The sequence below is a fragment of the Gopherus flavomarginatus genome, chromosome 1 (assembly GCF_025201925.1).
Source record: "Gopherus flavomarginatus isolate rGopFla2 chromosome 1, rGopFla2.mat.asm, whole genome shotgun sequence".
Lineage (NCBI taxonomy): Eukaryota > Metazoa > Chordata > Testudines > Testudinidae > Gopherus > Gopherus flavomarginatus.
The window spans coordinates 314,179,159-314,199,581 of NC_066617.1; the positions used below are offsets into that span (position 1 = coordinate 314,179,159).

Below are 20,423 nucleotides of genomic sequence, written 5' to 3' on the forward strand. Positions count from 1 at the left end.
GTTATGCCGTAATCATATCATAATATGACTATGATGAATAGGGGGTGTAGTGTCACACTTGGAACTTGTGCTTCAGCGGAATTTTGGTGGCGTTTAAGAGACATCCCACTGTATCAGTGTGGGCATCCACGGCCCATGACACAGATTGCTGAGGACTCCAAAATGATTCAACTTCCTGGAGGTCTTTGTGCCTTGAGCATCATTTATAAAATGTTGTGGTTTGACTCGACCGGATTGCGTACGCCAAATAGATAAGAAGTACCTTTGCCTGATATTTTAAGACAGCAATGTGGAGGTTCATCCGCACATTCACAAGACATTATGCCTTGGTCCGAGCCTCCACAACAGTGGTTCTACAAGCAGCCATACTACCTCCATTCTTGCATCCTCCTCCTCCTCCTCCTTTATGAGTACTGCTTGTCAGTCACCCACAGTGGAATACACATAGGGACCAGCACTCAAAAAGAAAGGGCAGTTGCTTACCCTTTGTAACTAGAGTTCTTCGAGATGTGGGGTCCCTGTCGGTATTCCACTACCTGCCCTCCTTCTCCTCTGCTTCGGATCGTCTCTGATGCGCGGTCAGAAGAGGAACTGGAGAAGCATCAGTCCACACTGCCCTTTATACCATCAGCAAGGACACAAGGAGACTGAGGTTGCAGGCACAGACCAACGGACACTACTTGCTAGAATTCCTGGTCCTAGGTATATGGAGCACATGTGTACCCACAGTGGGATACAGATCGGGACCACACATCTCATAGACTTTAAGGCCAGAAAAGAGCATCATGAGAATCTAGTCTGACCTCCTGTGCATTGCAAGCCACAGAACCTCACCCACCCACTCCTGTAATAGACTCATAACCTCTGACTAAATTACTGAAGTCCTCAAATCATGATTTAAAGACTTCAAGTTGCAGAGAATCCACCATTTACACTAGTTTAAACCTGCAAGTCACCCATACCCCATGCTGCAGAGGAGGCCAAAAAAAATGCAGGTGGGAAATCTTCCAATCTGCCCTGGGGGGAAATTCCTTCCTGACCCCAAATATGGCAAACAGTTTAGAGCCTGAGCATGTGAACAAGACACACCAGACAGGCACCTAGTAAAGAATTATCTGTGGTAACTAAGATCCCTCCTCATCTAGTGTCTCATCGCCTGTCACTGGAGGTATTTGGTGCTAGCAGTTTCAGATCAGTCACATGCCATTGTGGGCAGTCTCATCATACCATCCCCTCCATAAACTTATCAAGCTCAATCTTGAAGCCAGTTAGGTTTTTTGCCCCCACTGCTCCCCTTGGAAGGCTGTTCTAGAACTTCACTCCTCTGATGGTTGGAAATCTTTGTCTAATTTCAAGCCTAAACCTGTTGATGGCAGTTTATATTCATTTCTTCTTGTGTCCACATTGGTGCTTAACTTAAATAACTCCTTCTCCCACCCTAGTATTTACCCCTCTGGTATATTTATAGAGAGCAATCATATCTCTCTTCAGCCTTCTATTGGTTAGGCTAAACAAGCCAAGCTCTTTGAGTTTCCTTTCATAAGACAGATTTTCCATTCCTTGGATCATCCTAGTAGCCCTTTTCTACACCTGTTCCAGTTTGAATTCATTTTTCTTAAACATGGGAGACCAGAACTGCACACGGTATTCCAGATAAGATCTCACCAGTGCCTCATATAATAGTATAAACACTCCCCTGACCCTAGTAGAAATACCACACCCTGATGCATCCTAGGACTACATTAGCCTTTTTTCACAGCTATATCACATTAGTAGCTCATAGTCATCCTGTGATCGACCAATACACCCCATGTCTGTCTCCTCCTCTGTCACTTCCAACTGATATGTCCCTAGCTTATAGCAAAAATTCTTGTTGTTAGTCCCTAAGTGCATGATCTTGCATTTTGCACTATTAAATTTCATCCCATTTCTAGTACTCCAGTTTTCAAGGTAATTCATATCTTCTTATATGATATTCTGGCCCTCCTCAATATTGGCAATATCTCCCACCTTTGTGTCATCCGCAAATTTGATTAGCACCCTCCCACCTTTAGTGCCAAGGTCCATAAGATAAAACATTAAAGAAGATAGATCCCAAGACCGATCCCCGAGGAACTCCACTTAATAACCTCCCTCCAGCCTGACAGTTCACCTTTCAATATGACCTGTTGTAGTCTCACCTTTAACCAGTTCCTTCTCCACCTTTCAATTCTCATATTAATCCACATCTCCAGTTTAATTAATAATTTCCCATGTGGGACTGTATCAAGTGCCTTACTGAAATCCAGGTAGATTAGACCTACTGCATTTCCTTTGTCTAAAAAGCAGTTATATTCTCAAAGAAGGAGGTTAGGTTGTCTGGCACAATTTACTTTTTGTAAAACCATGTTGTATTTTGTCGCAATTACCGTTTATCTCTATGTCCTTAATGACTTTCTCTTTCAAAATGTGTTCCAAAACCTTGCATACAATTGAGGTTAAACTAACAGGCCTGTAGTTTCCCAGATCGCCTTTTTTCCCTTTCTTAAAATTAGGAACTATGTTAGCAATTCTCCAGTCATAGAGTACAACCCCTGAGTTTACAGATTCATAAAAAATCTCAAAGAACTCCAGTTACAAAGGGTAGGTAACTTTCTTTTATCTCAGGTGCTGCAAGCCCCTTCCTACTGCTCAGGCATCAGGCTGGCTTTATCAGACTTTAATTTTAGGAAGTATAGACTTGCTGTGTAAAATGAATACATATGATTTAATTAAAGTATCTTTTCCATGGGCTCATCTATTATTTTTCTTCCATCTATTTAGTTATAACATTATTACTAGACCAGTAAGCACATTTAAACTGCTTTATTAAATACAAATTGTACATCTTAGTTAATGAGTATGTCAGATAAGGGAGATATTTCACTTCAGCAAATCTACACAAATTTGTCTAGGAAACTATTGTCATGAGATAATTAGATCATTTCCAGGAAATTCGAAGCAAGCTTTGAATTTGTCTGACAAATAACACACGTTTGTTTAGTTAAATTAGGGTATGTGCTGTGTCTGATACTGAAATGCTGAAAATTGCACCTTGGTTCATTGCACACTAATTCTTAACCTTTCAGGAAACAACTGGAACGTAATATACAGTGGAGCTGCTAGGGAACATTTGTGTGATCGACTACATCCAGGCTGCTGTTATCGCTTACGTGTATACTGTACTGGGGAAGGAGGGCAGAGTGCGGTAATATTATCTGATATTTTATATATAAATGTGACACTTGTGGAAAACCTCTTTAGCTTTAAGAAAATCTGTTGGTCAAGCTAGGAACATTGAATGTTGTAGTATGATCATACAACCACTATGTAATAAAGTATCTATAACTGGGGACTCAAGAAATTTTCAGAATTTTTTTCCCAAAGTTTAGAGTTTCTGCTCCCATTTCTTAGAGAAATAAAATGTGAACATTTCTCTGTACAAATGTTTTACTTATTTCAACTGCTATTCAAATTTACAGAAAACATGACAATATAATTGCACTACTTTTCTGATATGATTTATTGGAAATAATAAAACTTTCTTAAAGCAGTATCTGTTTAACTCAGCACAGCAATGTGAATATTCATTTCTCCAAGAGCCAAATCGTCATTCTAGCACCCAGTCTAAATAGCTGGGCTGAATACATGTGAAGGTGGGGCAGGGAATGAATGTTTCCTCAGGCCACAGAATAGTGCGCTGCAGTCACCTCTGATCCCTGTGCAACAGTGTGCAGATAGACACAACCTCTGATCCTCTAGCCTGCCCTTGCCTGAGCATATGCAGGGAACCCTTGTGGAATGGGATGCCGTGCTACACAAGGGGTATGCTGTGCATTCCTGTGCACATCCCCAAATTGGAGGTGGATGTTTACTGCGTATTTAATTATAAAAAGCAGTGCAAAAGTGGACAATTCAACTTTGCTGTCAAAAAAAGCATTGCTACCTTTTGGTAACAATTTTTACTTATCTTCTCTCTCAGGCCTTATTTACAGCAAAACCTCTACTGGGATAGTTAAAGTGGTACAACCTCTAGTATGGACACAGTTATAACCATATAAAAATGTTTATACTGATATAGCTTATTCCCCTATGGGATGGGGAATAAGCTATACTTGTGCAAGGCACCTTTATACTGGCATACCTGTATTTACACTAGGTTTGTACCAGTATAACTATATCAATTAAAAATCACATCCCTAATTGACATAGTTACAGCAGTGCAAAAATTGTATGTGTTTCCTACTGTCCCTGGTTATTGATCTCTTTTTATAGATCTTCTCCTAAACTGAGATCTGCATGGAAATATTTATCAATATTTTACCTCACTGATTTTTATGACATTTATTATATTTGTTTGTAATTCGAAGTATTCTCATTTTCTTTATGAAGTAAGGTCAAAATTCACCTCGTTATATTACGGCTTTTGTCAATTTTTCCTTTACAGGCATCTGATTCTTTACTGGTGCAGACACCAGCAGTGCTTCCTGGTGCAGGCCAACCTCCCAGACTACAGGGTAGACCAAGAGCAAAAGAAATTCAGCTGAGATGGGGTAATTGTTATTGTGACTATCATCTAAGGCCAAGTGTATGCTAGGAGTGCTTTACCAACATCAGTATATCAGTATAGTATGCCAGCCAAGTTCTCCAAGTGTGGATGCAGCTTTATCAACAAAAGTGTGTTTTGTACTAGTATAGTAAAACCGCCCCTCACGAGTAAAACAAACTGTAGAGGTAAAAGTACAGCTTTGCCAGTATAGCTGCATCTACACTAATGACTTCTGTCAGCACAACTGTGTCAGTCAGAGATCACACCTCTTCACACCCCTGACTGACATAGCAAAACTGGCAGAAGTCTATAGTGTAGATCAGGGGTCGGTAACCTCTGGCATGTGGCTCGCCAGTGTAAGCACCTTGGTGGGCTGGGCCAGTTTGTTTACCTGCTGTATCGGCCGGTTCGTCCGACCACGGCTCCCACTGGCTGTGGTTCACTGTCCCAGGCCAATGGGGGCGGCGGGAAGTGGCGAGGGATGCAGCTTCCTGCCGCCCCCATTGGCCTGGGACTGCAAGCGCTGCCACTGGGAGCCACGGTCGGCTGAATGTGCCAACGTGGCAGGTAAACAAACTGGCCCGGCCCACTAGGGTGCTTACTCGGGCAAGCTGCATGTCGCAGGTTGTTGTCCCCTGGTGTAGATATAGCCTGAGAAATCAAAATGTGTTGATATATTTTTAATACCATATAATCCTTTTCCCTGTTTTTTAGGACCACCTCAAGCAGATGGTGGATCACCTATTACCTGTTATGGTCTGGAAATGTCTTCTGTGGAAACAGATGAACACAGAGAGGTTTATCAAGGCTCTGATGTTGAATGCACCGTAAGCAACCTTCTTCCTGGAAAGACGTACAGCTTTAGGCTGCGAGCAGCTAACAAAGCTGGGGTAAGGAGGCAGTCTGAAATCAAATGAGTTACATAGAGTGCAGTCATTTTTATGCATATTGTTGTTTTCAAAAGTTTTAGATACACTTCTGCCCCGATATAAAGTGACCTGATATAACACAAATTCGGATATAACACGGTAAAGTAGTGCTCTGGGGCGGAGGGGAACCTGCGCACTCCAGTGGATCAAAGCAAGTTCAATATAACGCGGTTTCACTTATAACACGGTAAAATTTTTTGGCTCCTGAGTACAGCATTATATCTGAGTAGAGATGTATTAAGAAGTTTTGTCATGCAAATTCTTAATGTAGATTTAATTGGTTCCAGTGATTTACTGCAGCACTGTAGTACCCAACAGTTAAAGACCAATTTGAATAAGCCTGGATTGTTTGGATGAAGGAAAGAGCAAACATCTGATTACTACTTAAATCTAAATGATAATGATGTTATAACATTTATTCAAAGCACTGTACAAACTTTAATAAATTATCATAACACCTCTGTGAAGTAAGTAGGTAAATGATTTTTTATACTCTAGTTTTGCACATTGATTGTTGTGTGTGCATTCCACAGCTGAAGGATTTCTGGAGCACAGCAACTAGCATTTTCTTCTTTTCTGTTTTTTATCTATTAGTGTGTACTTCACAAAGTGTAAGAAAATGTACTCTGGCTCCTTATATTTTGAACATTAACCTTACATTAACTGCTTTAAAATTAACCATTGCTTTAAAATATTTGATTTTATTAAATAGCCAATACCCTAATTTACAAGTAAAATGAGTGGGCATCTCAGTTTAGTTAATGTACAGAAGTCCACCTCACAGAAACCTTTATTACGATTGTCACTAGTTGTCAATATTGGCAGAGAAGCGAAGGGCAGAATAGTCATGAATGCTGAATTACTTTCTAACATCCAGAGGAAGAATTGTAGTTGTAGCCTATTATTTGGAGTCTTCTGTTTCATTTAGATTTAAAATAAATACACAGTTGTACAATATTCTCTGTTATAGGTTAGCTGTCATATATAGCCTCGCAACTGTGACTTACAAAGTCATGTGCTCTTCTAAGTTACAGAGTGTAAATTGTCATGTTTATTCTCACTACATCTCCAATAGAGGAAGAATACTATAGTAGTTCTGAAGAATGCTCAGACATTGAAATGAACCCTGAAGTCATGACAAGTCATCTTCCGAATTACAGTCACACAATATTTGATGCTATCAAACACTAACAGTATATACACCTACTGTGGGCAAAACTTCTGTTTAAAAATATGGTAGTAATTGTGTCAACCTATTTTTAATAGTTTGGACCCTATTCAGAAAAATGTGAAATTACTACAGCCCCTGGACCACCGGATCAGTGCAAATCCCCTCAAGTGACCTGTAGATCAGCAACATGTGCACAGGTGTATTGGGAGGTAAGAATATTTGTTATCCTGTGTATTTTAGGCTTATTTTATGTCTTGAGGTTGTTATCTTTTACATTCTTTTGTCAATTTTAAAAAGCCTAAACTGTAGCTAAGACAACATTTTTAAAAAACCAAAACAGAAACAAGCTGCCTGATTATGGGTTATCTTTACATTGAAACTTAAACACAGAATTTGAAAGTCCTCAAAGCATCATTTGCCATTTCCTTTATACAATATTTGTAGCTAAATGATCTACGCATATTCAAACTTCAACACACAATGTCCTCTTGTTCCTTTGATTTTTTTTATGGGTTTTTCCACTAGTGCTACACTGTGAGTATGAATTTGATGCAGATTCTTTCTAATTTTTTTAAGACCATTTGTTTCTTCCTTTGCAGAAAACCCAGATAGCCACACAGTACAACGATGGTTTTACACTCACCACTTTTCTAAGCTGATTTGTACTTTATATCATCACATCAGTAATAATGTAGCAAAGGGTCTATCTGTTAACCTCCCAGTTTTCAGGTGCGTGATTTTTAGTAAGCAAAATAAATCTCATCAAGACTAAATTTGAAAAAGATTGTCACTGCAGGGTGGGGCAGGACTCTTAACTTTTTTAAAAATTGCTTACTATGTGATGTGGAGTTAGCATTGTAGATGAATGCAAAAAGGCTGAAGACTTTTCAGATGCATTTTTGCATCTATAAAATGTTCACTTTTAAAAAGCAAATATATATATATATAAAAATACTTTTGCAGAAGCTCACATGGAAAGTTCATGTTATATAACATGGTCTCAGTGAGCATAAATAACAAATTAAGTGTTGGATGAAATCCCACATTACAAGAGAAAGCTGGTAGAAACCTTTATATTTAGGCTGCCTAACACTTTTCATGAAAAAGAGTTTTGAAAGTTTTTTTAAAAAGAATCTCTAATACTTCCGTTGTTTGCAACAGGACTTTAAAATTCAGCAGGACGAAAGTCTTGGGGCCAGAGAATCACCATTCTCTTCTGTCATTTGCATTGTCAACAAAATTTTGGCAGCATATCAAAATAATAACTGCATAAGAACATTGTAATCTAAGATGCCCACACTGCACTGGGAACAATGCAGCAGCAGCATGTTTTCCTGTGGACTCAGGGAGCAGGCATCCTCCTCAGGAGGGGGTACCCCCTGTCTCCAACAACCTTTGCTGGACCTAGGGCATGGCCCCAGTGGGGAATGAGCTCCTCAGATATCATGGGAGAGGAGAGGAGGAAAGAGCCAGACTGACCATCCCTGAACCCAGCATGTGGCCTCTTTCCTACTTCCACACTCCAGGGATAATGGCCTTCTATTGCATCCTAGCGTACTAAAGGAGTTGGTGGATGTGATTGCAGAGCCATTGGCCATTATCTCTGAAAACTCTTGGCGACTGGGGGAAGTCCTGGATGACTAGAAAAAGGCTAATGTAGTATCCATCTTTAAAAAAGGGAAGGGGGAGGATCCGGGGAACTACAGGCCAGTCAGCCTCACCTCAGTCCCTGGAAAAATCATGGAGCAGGTCCTCAAGGAATCAATTTTGAAGCGCTTAGAGGAGAGGAAAGTGATCAGGAACGGTCGGCATGGATTCACCAAGGGCAAATCATGCCTGACTGACCTAATTGCCTTCTATGACGAGATAACTGGCTCTGTGGATGAGGGAAAAGAAGTGGACGTGTTATTCCTTGACTTTAGCAAAGCTTTTGACACGGTCTCCTACAGTATTCTTGCCAGCAAGTTAAAGAAATATGGGCTGGATGAGTGGACTATAAGGTGGATAGAAAGCTGGCTAGATCATCAGTCTCAACGGGTAATGATCAATGGCTCCATATCTAGTTGGCAACCAGTATCAAGCGGAGTGCCTCAAGGGTCAGTCCTGGGGCTGGTTTTGTTCAATATCTTCATTAATGATCTGGAGGATGGCGTGGACTGCACTCTCAACAAGTTTCCAGATGACACTAAGCTGGGAGGAGTGCTAAATAAGCTGGAAGGTAGGGATAGGATACAGAGGGACCTAGACAAATTAGAGGATTGGGCCAAAAGAAATCTCATGAGATTCAACAAAGACAAGTGCAGAGTCCCACACTTAGGAAGTAAGAATCCCATGCACTGCTGCAGACTAGGGACCAAGTGGGTAGACAGTAGTTCTGCAGAAAAGGACCTAGGGGTTACAATGGATGAGAAGCTGGATATGAATCAAGAGTGTGCCCTTGTTGCCAAGAAGGCTAACAGCATTTTGGGCTGTATAAGTAGGGGCATTGCCAGCAGATTGAGGTACGTGATCATTTCCCTCTGTTCGGCATTGGTGAGGCCTCATCTGGAGTACTGTATCCAGTTTTGGGCCCCACATTACAAAAAGGATGTGGAAAAATTGGAAAGAGTCCAGCAGAGGGCAACAAAAATGATTAGAGGGCTGGATCACATGACTTATGAGGAGAGGCTTAGGGAACTGAGATTATTTAGTCTACAGAAGAGAAGAATGAGGGAGGATTTGATATCTGCTTTCAACCACCTGAAAGAGGATTCCAGAGAGGATGGATCTAGACTGTTCTCAGTGGTAGCAGATGACAGAACAAGGAGTAATGGTCTCAAGTTGCAGTGGGGGAAGTTTAGATTGGATATTAGGAATAACTTTTTCACTAGGAGGGTGGTTAAGCACTCAAATGGGTTACCTAGGGAGGTAGTGGAATCTCCTTCTTTAGGGGTTTTTAAGGTCAGGCTTAACAAAGCCCTGGCTGGGATGGCTTAGTTGGGGATTGGTCCTGCTTTGAGCAGGGGGTTGGATTAGGTGACCTCTTTATATCCCTTCCAACCCTGATATTCTATGATTCTTCTGACAGCTAATGTCATTGATTCTTCTTCGAGTGCTTGCTCATGTCAGTTCCATTCTAGGTGTGCACGTCCATGGGTGCGATCGTCAGAGATTTTTGCCTTAGCAGTATCCATAGAGTAGGCAGTGGCGCCCCCTTGAGTGCCGCACTCATGCGCCTGTATATCAGGCTTCGCTAGCCCTATGCCCTCTCAGTACCTTCTTACTGCTGTGAATGCTTCACAGGAGAACTCTGTTCTGTCCGTGCTTCTGCCACAGTCTTCCTATATGATTTCAAACAAGTCATTTAAACCAACATTTTAATTGTGTGTTCCTCATTTACTGGTGCCCAACTTAAGATACCCGCAAACTGAGACACAGAAGTGCTGAGCAGTCACAAATGCAACCAATGATATTGGGAGCTGTAGATGCTCAGCCCCGTGTCAGTAAGGCAGTTTGGTCTGCAGGATTGTGCATAGCACTGGGAATCAGGAGGTCCTGAGTTTTAATCCTGGCCCTGCTACTGAATCGCTGTGTGGTCTCGGCCAAGCCTCTTTGCCTTGATTTCCCCATCTATAATATGGGAAAAGTAATTCTGTCATCTTGTAGTTGAGATAAATTAATTAATGGCTGTGCAACACAGATACAATTATAAGTACCATGGTCAAAAATACCATGAGAGAAATAATTCTGTGTTGCTCATAGGCTTTGAACACTGTGGAGTAAGTAAGGCATGGAGCCACTAACTGAAAAATGAGAATAAAACTATTTGGACAGCTGCCTCATTCCTCGATTGTCCATTCTGTGTCCTAAATGAGCAGGCGTCCTCTGGAAACAGTACTATATAATTATATATTTAAATACTGTATTGTGATTATATACACATGGGAGCAGAATTAAAGTTTACATAGCCAACCTAGTTTCTGGTGCATCCTAACTTTATAGTGTTTGACTTTGCAACCTAAATGTGTTTTAACAATTTTAATGTAATCTATAAAATAGTCCAGAATATGCCACAATTTATTGTAAATTATAGAAGAGAAAGATTTCTGTCAATCATAGCTACAGGACATCAAACATAATTCTCTCAAATGTTGTTTATGTTCAATCACATTCCTTTTTCATATAGTCTACTTCTTAAACTAATGATTCTTTTTAAAAAAAAATGCCCTGAAGCAGTGATTCATAATAGCATATCCTCAGTGAGAAGCAGTATCTTAGACTGATAAGTCCTCCATGAAAGAAAAGAATAATTTTTATTTCATTATTTGTAATGTAGTCCTTTAAGAGAAATCACTTTGAAGTATATCCGCATTTAATAGATTTTATGATTATCACTTAGTGTCACTTCAGTATTTAAGCAACTGAAAAAGCAGTTACTGCTCCACATATAATATTCTGCCACCATGAACATTATCCATTAGTATATTAATGTGCTCAAGACCAATAAAATAATGCAGTGTTTTGCATGTACTGTAATAAACTGGAGATTGCTGACGCTACCATAGGGTGACTTTCCTGTGGAAATGCAGTTTCTACAGCTTTCTGGCCTACTTTTATGGCTTAAAATGCTGCATTCATTATCTTACTGTTTTATAGAGAAGGTAGTCAAGATTTGGTGAGTTTGGTCTGATTTTTAGACAATGAATTTAAGTCCTAATTATTTCTGTTAACTTTAAAGGTCCCAGTAAATAATGGAGCCGACATCACAGAATACCGTTTGGAGTGGGGCAGTGTGGAAGGATGCATGCAGATCTGTTACTGTGGGACTGGACTCAATTATGAAATGAAAGGACTTTTGCCTGCAACTATATATTACTGCAGGGTTCAGGTAAAGAGGAAGACCTGTTGTTGGTATCCTGCTATTCACAGTTCTTAGTGTTTCCATGAATATTTATTTTACTTTCTCAGGGAAGGAGAACATCAAAGTGGAGCGGAGAGAAACGGTCCCATAATTGGGACCCTCTCTCCAGTTGATGTCATAGTATCCTCTCGCACTGAGGATACCTCTCTGGGGAAGGGAATCCCAGTTATTGGGAAGAGACAAGTAATAACAATGGGGGATTCGATCATTAGAAATATAGATATGGGTTTGTGATGGTGAATTGTCTGCCTGGTGTGAATGTTGCAGATCTCTCAAGACATCTAGACAGATTTATGTGCAGTGCTGAGGAGAGCTAGTGGTCGTGGTACATGTAGGTACCAATGACATAGGGAAAGGTAGCAAAGAGGTCCTGGAGGCCAAAGTAGGTTGCTTTGTAAGAGATTGAAGTCCAGGACCTCCATGATAGCATTCGCTGAAATGCTTCTAGTTCCATGCGAAGAGTCAGTAAGACAGGCAGAACTGCAGGTGGTTCTTCGAGTGCTTGCTCATATCGATTCCAGTTAGGTGCGTGCGTGCCATGTGCACAGTCATTGGAAGGTTTTTCCACTAGCAGCATGCATCAGGTCAGCTGTGGAGCCCCCTGGAGTGTCCCCTCCATGGCGGTTAATATAGGACCCTGCCAACCTGGCGCCTCCTCAGTTCCTTCTTACCGCCAGTGACAATCGTTGGAATTGTGGTTGCTTACTCTTGCAAGCTCTCCCCTAGTTCTAGTCTCAGCTAGTTTAGTGTGTAAATAGTTTTTTAAAAGTTCTTAGATAGTGTTAGTTGTAGGAGTTGGGGGCGCTCCTCCACCCCAATTTTCCTGTTCCCCTCTGGGGTTGGGGCATGCCTCGATCCCAAGAGTTTAAGCCTTGTGGAACTTACCATAAGCCCATGCCAATGGGCAACCCCCATGGCTCTTGCCTCAAGGGCAAGGGGCTCCATCCCAGGACAAAGAAGGAGCGGGACTTCAGGCTGAAACAACTCCTAACAGAGGCAGCCCTTTGTCCGCAACTGGCTTAGGGTTGGCAGGATCTGGCACCGAGCTCCTCCGTGCAGAGTGCGCCAGCCTCCATGCATGAGACAGTGCGGAGGAAGGACTCTGGCCCTCAGCACTGGCGCTCCTTGGCACCAAAGTCAGTGGAGGGTCTCCCCGGCACTGCTCTTATTCCTTGGTGCCGCATAAGCAGCACTGGAAAACGGACATGGGGCGTTCGCCCATGCCAAGAACCACTGCATCAGATAGCGCTGCCAGAGTGCATCCAGCGGAGGAGCACCTGTTGCCGACAGCAGAGGAGATGGCTCTGTTGACTTTGGCCGCACAGGGGGAGCTGTTGAGTCTGGTACCTCTGGACTCTCCTGATCAAGAGTGCCAGGTGAAGGACATAGAACTCCCATCCGACTGGGACACCTTTAAGACTGCTCAGAACTTAATTGCCGTGACAGCTCCTCGGTCCCCCGCCTGTCAGGATAAGGCTCCCAGTGCCTCAACACAAGGCATCTTCTAGAGGCAAGCTGTCAATGCTGAGGAGATCACCATCTCCCGGTTTTCGCTCCCTGTGCCATCGCTCCCCACGACAGTCCCCAACTCAGTCTTCGAGGCTCTGGTCACCACCGACAATGCAGCACCTGTCCCTTGCACCGCTCTGAGTCGCAGTGTTGCTCTACATCCCAGCACCGCTTTCCATCCTGGCACCACTCATCACGGCACTGTTCCCCATCGCAGCACCGCTCCTAGCACTGTACTCATGGCATCAATCCCCAGCACCATTCCGCTCGGCACCACTGTGGCCTTTGCGCTTCAGGTCCACATTTTCGGAGGCAGAGTCCCACTATTCGCGGCACAGCTGGCGCAGGTCAGGCCGCCACAAGCAGGATGTGGGTGCAGTGCCATAGCAGGTGCAGTGGCAGGGGCCCTTTTGGACTCTGAGGGCCTACCACCAGACCCAGGGCACTCACTCCAGGGGCCCCCACTCGATGGTATTGGAACCATGAATGCCCCCTGCAGCTGTGGCTTGTCCCACCCCTTAGGCTCCAAGACTACATCGGTGCGGGCCGCACAGCCACCTCCCAATCCTGTGCCCACCACCAGCACCAAACCTGCAATCATCGCAGAATAGCCTGGCACCAAGCAGGACGTCTCCAGGGCTCCAGATGGCCAGCAGGGCCCTGTGTCCCCCCAGCATCCCCTACGTCCTCCCTGGACAAAGCAGTATCGGGGTCTTCCTCCTCCAGGCCACCCCCAGTCGACAGTCAGGCACACCAGGACCTGCTGTGCAGAGTGGCTCACAACATGGGGCTGCAAGCCAAGGAGGTTGTCGAGCCAGAAGACCCAATGGTGGACAACCTGGTCCTGGAGGGGCCATCAAGGATGGCTTTGCCCCTCATTAAGACGATTCAGGCTAACACTAAAATCCTGCCTCCATTCCCCCAACTGCAAAGGGAGTGGAAAGAAAGTACTTCATCCCCTCTAACGGGTACATTGATGGTGGCCGCATTAAACAAGAATGAAAGGCAGGGGCAGCAGTGTCCAAACCCAAAGTCTTAGGACTCTAAAAGCTGGACCTATTCGGCCAGAAGGTCTACTGGACCGGGCAGCTCCAGCTCAAGATTGCCAACCAGCAGGCAGTCCTGAGTAGATACAACTTTAACTCCTGGAGCTCCATGTTAAAGTTCAAGGAGTTACTATCCAGGGAGTCCAGGGAAGAGGTTGGGGCCATAGTGAATGAGGGCAGGGCAGTGGCACGGACCTTGTTGCAAGCCTCATTGGATGCTGCAGACATGAGGAGAAGTTCATGGTATCTGGGCTTCCCCCAGAAGTGCAGCAAACTCTGCAGGACCTGCCATTCGATGACATGTGCCTGTTTGTGGAGCAAACAGACTCCAGGCTTCACAGCCTAAAAGATTCTCGGGCAACAATGAAATCACTGAGCATACATACACCGGACACCCAGCTCAAATATTTTAAGCCCCACCCCCTCAGCATTTCTACCCTCCCCAGCCTAGGCAGGGCTTCTCAAGAAAGTGTGGCAAGAGTGGCAGGTGCAAGCCTTCCCAGCCCCTGCCTAGCCCAGGCCAAGGCAGTCTTCATTAGGCACTAAACAGACCTTATGAAGATGTGTCTGAGGACAGTGCACCAGTCAATAGACCGGATCCTCATTCCTGTTTCCTGAACTGTCTGTCCCACTTTTACCGTGCTTGGTCACAAATAACATCAGACCGCTGGGGCCTTCATATGGTAGAATTGAAATATTCTCTTCAGTTCTGCTCCTTCCCCCGACCCCCTTTCCCCATCCCTCTTCAGGGACCCTTCTCACGAGCATCTCCTTATGCAGGAGATCCGAACGCTCCTCACCTCAGGGGCAATGGAGGAGGTTCCTCAGGAGCTATGGGGCAAGAGATTCTGCTCCCATTACTTCCTCATCCCCAAGGCCAAGGAGGGTCTCAGACCCATCCTCAACCTGCGAGGCCTCAGCAGCTTCATGAAAAAGCTGAAGTTTTGCATGGTCTCCCTAAGTTCGATCATCATCTCTCTAGATCCAGGAGACTGGTACGCTGCCCTCGACCTGAAGGATGTGTACTTCCACATCTCAATACATCCTGCCCACAGACATTTCCTCATGTGTGTGGTCTACAACAACCATTACCAATTCACGGTCCTCCCTTTCAGCCTATCCACAGCCCCACGAGTGTTCACCAAGTGCATGTCGGTCGTGGCCATCTTCCTGCATTGGAGGCAAGTGCAGATATATCCATACCTTGACAAATGGCTGCTTAGGGGACATTTCAGGGATCAAGTGGAGGCTCAGGTCCACTTTGTGAGATCCACCTTCGACAGGGTGGGATTCCTCCTCAATGAACACGAATCAACCCTATCACCGACTGAAAGGATAGAGTTTATCAGCTCAGTTTCTTAGACAAGCAATGACGGACATAATTCAGAGCCTCAGACTGCATCCTATGACCACAGCAAGGGGTTGCTTGAGGCTCCGTGGCCACATGGCAGCATGTACTTATGTGGTACAGCATGCCAGGCTGAGGCTCATGCCTCTACAAGCTTGGTTAGTGTCAGCCTACCATCCGAGGCGAGACCACCTGGACACAGTGGTCCCTCTGCTGGTGGCTCAACCCACAGGAGGTGTATGAGGGAGTCCTCTTCCACAAACCCCAGCCCTCTTTGTCTCTAGTAACAGTTGCATCAGTGCTGGGATGGGGTGCTCACCTGAGAGGACTATGGACGCAAGGCCTCTGGTAACAGGATGAGTTCTTGCTCCACATCAACATCAAGGAGTTGAGGGTGGTCTGACGAGCATGCCAAACCTTGCAAGCCCAACTGCAAGGGAAGTGTGTGGGAGTCATGACAGATAACACAACTGCAATGTTTTACACAAAAAAGCAGGGTGGGGTTTGTTCCTCTCCCCTGTGTTGGGAAGCCCGCGAGCTGTGGGTCTTCTGCATAGCCCAGCCTATTCACCTGGAAGCGTCTTACCTCCCAGGGTCCCAAAATGAGTCAGCGGACTACCTCAGCAGATCCTTCCACAACGATGAGTTGTCCATCCGCCTGGACATGATACACAGCATTTTCCAGAGGTGGGGAATTTCCCAGATTGAGCTGTTTGTCACATGGGGCAACAGAAAGTGTCTGTGATTCTGTTCCTTCCAGAATCACAGTCTGGGCTCACTTGCTGACATGTTTCTCCTCCCATGGATGGACCATCTGCGTTCCCACTCATCCACAAGGTTCTTCTCAAGATCCGCAGAGACAGGCAGCGGTCATACTGGTGGCAATGACTTGGCCTAGTCGGCACTTGTACACCATGCTCCTGGAGCTGTTGGTGGATATCCCAATAGCACTGCCCCTGGTCCCGGATCTGATCACCCAGTACTGTGGTCGCCTTCACCACCCAGACCTCCAGTCCTTTCACCTCGCAGCTTGTAAGCTCCATGGCTAAACCCCATGGAACTCAGGTGCTTGGCTTCTGTTAGGGAGATGGTAGCAGGAAACCCTCCAGCAGGGCCACCTACCTTGCCAAGTGGAAAAGGTTTTCAACCTGGTGCTCTCAGAGACACACACCTCCAGTGCAGGCACCCATACCACTTATCCTGGACTACCTACTGCACTTGAAATACCAAGGGCTGGTGACATTGTTCATCAAGGTACACTTGGCAGCCATCTCGACCACCCACCCGGGAGTCGCTGGGCGTTCCATCTTTGCCAACCCCATGGTTGGCCATTCCCTAAAGGTGCTGGACAAGCTGTACCCACAGGTTAGACAGTCAATCCTGGCGTGGGACCTGAACGTGGCCCAGACTAATGGGATGAGTCCCATTCAATTACATCACATAATGGCAGACAGCTAAAAAGTGACAATTTTTTTAAGTGCTTGTATACAGATGTTAGAAGTCTAAATACTAAGATGAGTGAACTTTGCGCCTCATATTAAATGAGGATATTGATATAATAGGCATCACAGAAACATGATAGAACAATGATAAGCAATGGGACACGGTAATTTCAGGAGACAAAATATATAGGAATGACAGAGTAGGTCATGCTGGTGGGAGAGTGGCACTGTATATGAAAGAAAGAATAGAGTCAAATATAGTAAAAATCTTAAGTGAATCAAACTGTACCATAGAATCTCTATGGATAGAAATTCCATGCTTGAATGATAAGAATAAAGCAGTAGGGATCTACCACCAACCACCCAACTAGGAAATGCTCCGGGAGATTAGAGAAGCAATACAAATAGAAAGCTAAATAATAATGGGGGATTTCAGCTATACCTATATTTACTGGATACATGTCATCTCAGGATGGGATGCAGAAATCAAGTTTCTTGACACCATAAATGACTGCTTGCTAGTCCTGGAACCCACAAGAGGAGAGGCAGTTCTTGATTTAGTCCTACATGGAGCACAGGATCTGGTCAAAGAGAAGACTATATAGCTGAACTGCTTGATAATAGCGACCATAATATTATTAAAGTTAACATCCTTGGGTGGGATGGGGACTCCAAAGAAGCCCACCACAGTAGCATTTAACTTCAGAAAGGGCAACTACACAAAAATGAAGAAGCTAGTTAAATGGAAGTTAAAAGGTGCAGTCACAAAACTGAAATGCCTGCAAGCTGCATGGAAACTTTTTTAAAACACCATAATAGAGGCTGAAATTAAATGTATACCCCAAATTAAAAAACACAGTAAGAGGACCAAAAAGTGCCGCAACAAACAATAAAGTAAAAGAAGCAGTTAAAGGCAAAAAGGCATCCTTAAAAAATTGGAAATTAAATCCTACTCTGGAAAATAGAAAGGAGAATCAACTCTGGCAAGTCAAGTGTAAAAGTAAAAGAATTTGAAGAGCAACTAGCCAACAACTTAGAAACTAACAGCAAAGAGTTTTTTAAGTACATCAGAAGCAGGAAGCCTGCCAAACAATCAGTGGGGCCACTGTACAATTGATGTACTAAAGGAGCACTTAAGGAAGATAAGGCCATTGTGGAGTAGTGAAATTAATTCTTTGCATTGGTCTTCACTGCAGAGGATGTGAGGGAGAGTCCCACACTTGAGCCATTCTTTTTAAGTGACAGATCTGAGGAACTATTCCAGATTGAGGTGTCAATAGAGGAGATTTTGGAACAAACTGATAAATTAAACAGTAATTTGCCACCAGTACCAGATGAGATTCACCCAAGAGTTCTGAAGGAACTCAGATATGAAATTGTAGAACCACTGACTGTGGTATGAAACCTATCATTAAATCAGCTTCTGTACCAGTTGACTGGAAGATAGCTAATGTGACACCAATTTTTTAAAAAGGCTCAAGTGGTGATCCTGGCAGTTATAGACTGGTAAGCGTAACTTCAGTACCAGGCAAATTGATTGAAACTGTAGTGAAGAATAGAATTATCAAATGCATAGATGAACACCATTGGTTGGGGAAAAGTCAACATGGCTTTTGGAAAAGGAAATCATGCCTCACCAATCTATTAGAATTCTTTGAGGGGATCGACAAACGTGGACAAGGGTGATCCAGTGGATATAGTGTACTTGGACTTTCAGAAAGCCTTTGACAAGATCCCTCACAGAGGGCTCTTAAGCAAAGTAAGCAGTCATGGGATAAAAGGACCTCCTCTCATGGATAAGTAACTTGTTAAAAGATAGGAAATCATGGGTAAGAATAAATGGTCAATTTTCACAATAGATAGGGTTAAATAGTGGTGTCCTCCAGGGATCTGTACTGGGATCAGTGCTGGTCAACATATTCATACATGATCTGGAAAAAGGGGTAAACAGTGAGGTGGCAAATTTGCAGACAATGCAAAATTACTCAACATAGTTACATTCAAATCAGACTGCGAAGAGTTACAAAGCAATCTCACAAAACTGGGGGACTGAGCAACAAAATGGCAGATGAAATTCTCTGTTGATAAATGCAAAGTAATGCACATTGGAAAACATAATCCCAACTATACATACAATATGATGGAGTCTAAATTAGCTCTTACCCCTCAAGAAAGAGATCTCAGAATCATCATGGATAGTTCTCTGAAAATATCCACTCAGTGTGCAGTGGTAGTCAAAAAAGCCAATAGAATATTAGGAACCATTAGGAAAAGGTTAGATAATAAGACAGAAAATATCATAATGTCACTGGTATGTACACCCACACCTTGAATACTGCATGCAGTTCTGGTCACCCCATCTCAAAAAAGATATGTTAGAATTTGAAAAGATACAGAGAAGAGCAACAAAAATGATTAAGGGGAAGGAAGAGTATGAGGTGAGATTAAAAAGACTAGGACTTTTCAGATTGGAAAAGAGATGACTAAGAGGGGATATGATAGAGCTCTATAAAATAGTGACCAGTGTGGAGAAAGTGAATAAGGAAATATTTACTCCTTCACATAACACAAGAAGCCAGGAGTCACCTAATGAAATTAATAGGCAGCAGGTTTCAAACAGACATAAGGAAGTACTTCTTCACACAGAACACAGTTAGCCTGTGGAATTCATTGCCTGGGAACATGGTGAAAGCCAAACTATAATGGGGTTCAAAAGAGAATTAGATAAGTTTGTGGAGGGTAGATCCATCGAACAGCTACTAGCCAAGACAGTCAGATGCAACCCCATGCTCTGAGTGTCCCTAGCCTCTGATTTCCAGAAGCTGGAAATGGACAACAGGGGATGGATCAGTTGCCGATTACCTGTTCTGTTGATTCCCTCTGAAGCACCTGGCATTGGCTAATGTGGGAAGACAGGATACTGAGTTGCTGGACCATTGATCTGACCCAATATCGCCATTCTTGTGTTTCTTTGCATTTGCAGGCCGTGAATGTTGCAGGTGCAGGACCTTTCAGTGAAGTAGTTGTATGCATGACGCCAGCCTCTGTGCCTGCAGTTGTGACCTGTCTTCAGGGAAGAAGTGAAGATGAAGTAGAGAGTCCACACTATTCACCTTCCACATGCCTTGCCATAAGCTGGGAAAAGCCCTGTGACCATGGTTCTGAAATCCTTGGCTACAGCATAGACTATGGAGAAAAGCAGCCTGTAACTGTTGGGAAGGTTTCAAGCTATTTCATAGACAATTTGCAGCCAGACACAACATACAGGTACGCTGTGCAAAGTGGTGTGGCTTCCTTAGCATTTTACATAGAAGGAAAATAATCTATTGTCTTTGTTCCCACATTGCTTCAAATCACTACCATCCTATCGAAGTATTAGTATGTAGCTATGGTCAGAAAAGAGACTATGTAATGAACTCAACAGATCTGGTCACTATGGGCATTTAGTTGTGTCTGCCAAGTTTTTCCTGTTAGCATGGCAGAACCAATACAGTTCTGGAAAAAGAGAACC

The 20,423-nt window shown here is 43.7% G+C and overlaps 1 protein-coding gene across 8 annotated transcripts in view; it reads left to right on the forward strand.

Moving 5' to 3' along the window:
• Nucleotides 1-20,423, forward strand: part of FNDC3A (fibronectin type III domain containing 3A) — a 200,295-nt gene that overhangs the window by 166,079 nt on the left and 13,793 nt on the right. For all 8 annotated transcript variants that reach the window (XM_050947435.1, XM_050947493.1, XM_050947442.1 and 5 more), the window contains 6 exons: nt 3,108-3,226; nt 4,466-4,571; nt 5,282-5,457; nt 6,763-6,876; nt 11,385-11,534; nt 19,896-20,179. In XM_050947435.1, the coding sequence (XP_050803392.1) occupies nt 3,108-3,226; nt 4,466-4,571; nt 5,282-5,457; nt 6,763-6,876; nt 11,385-11,534; nt 19,896-20,179 (949 nt within the window). The remainder of the gene's footprint in view (nt 1-3,107; nt 3,227-4,465; nt 4,572-5,281; nt 5,458-6,762; nt 6,877-11,384; nt 11,535-19,895; nt 20,180-20,423) is intronic.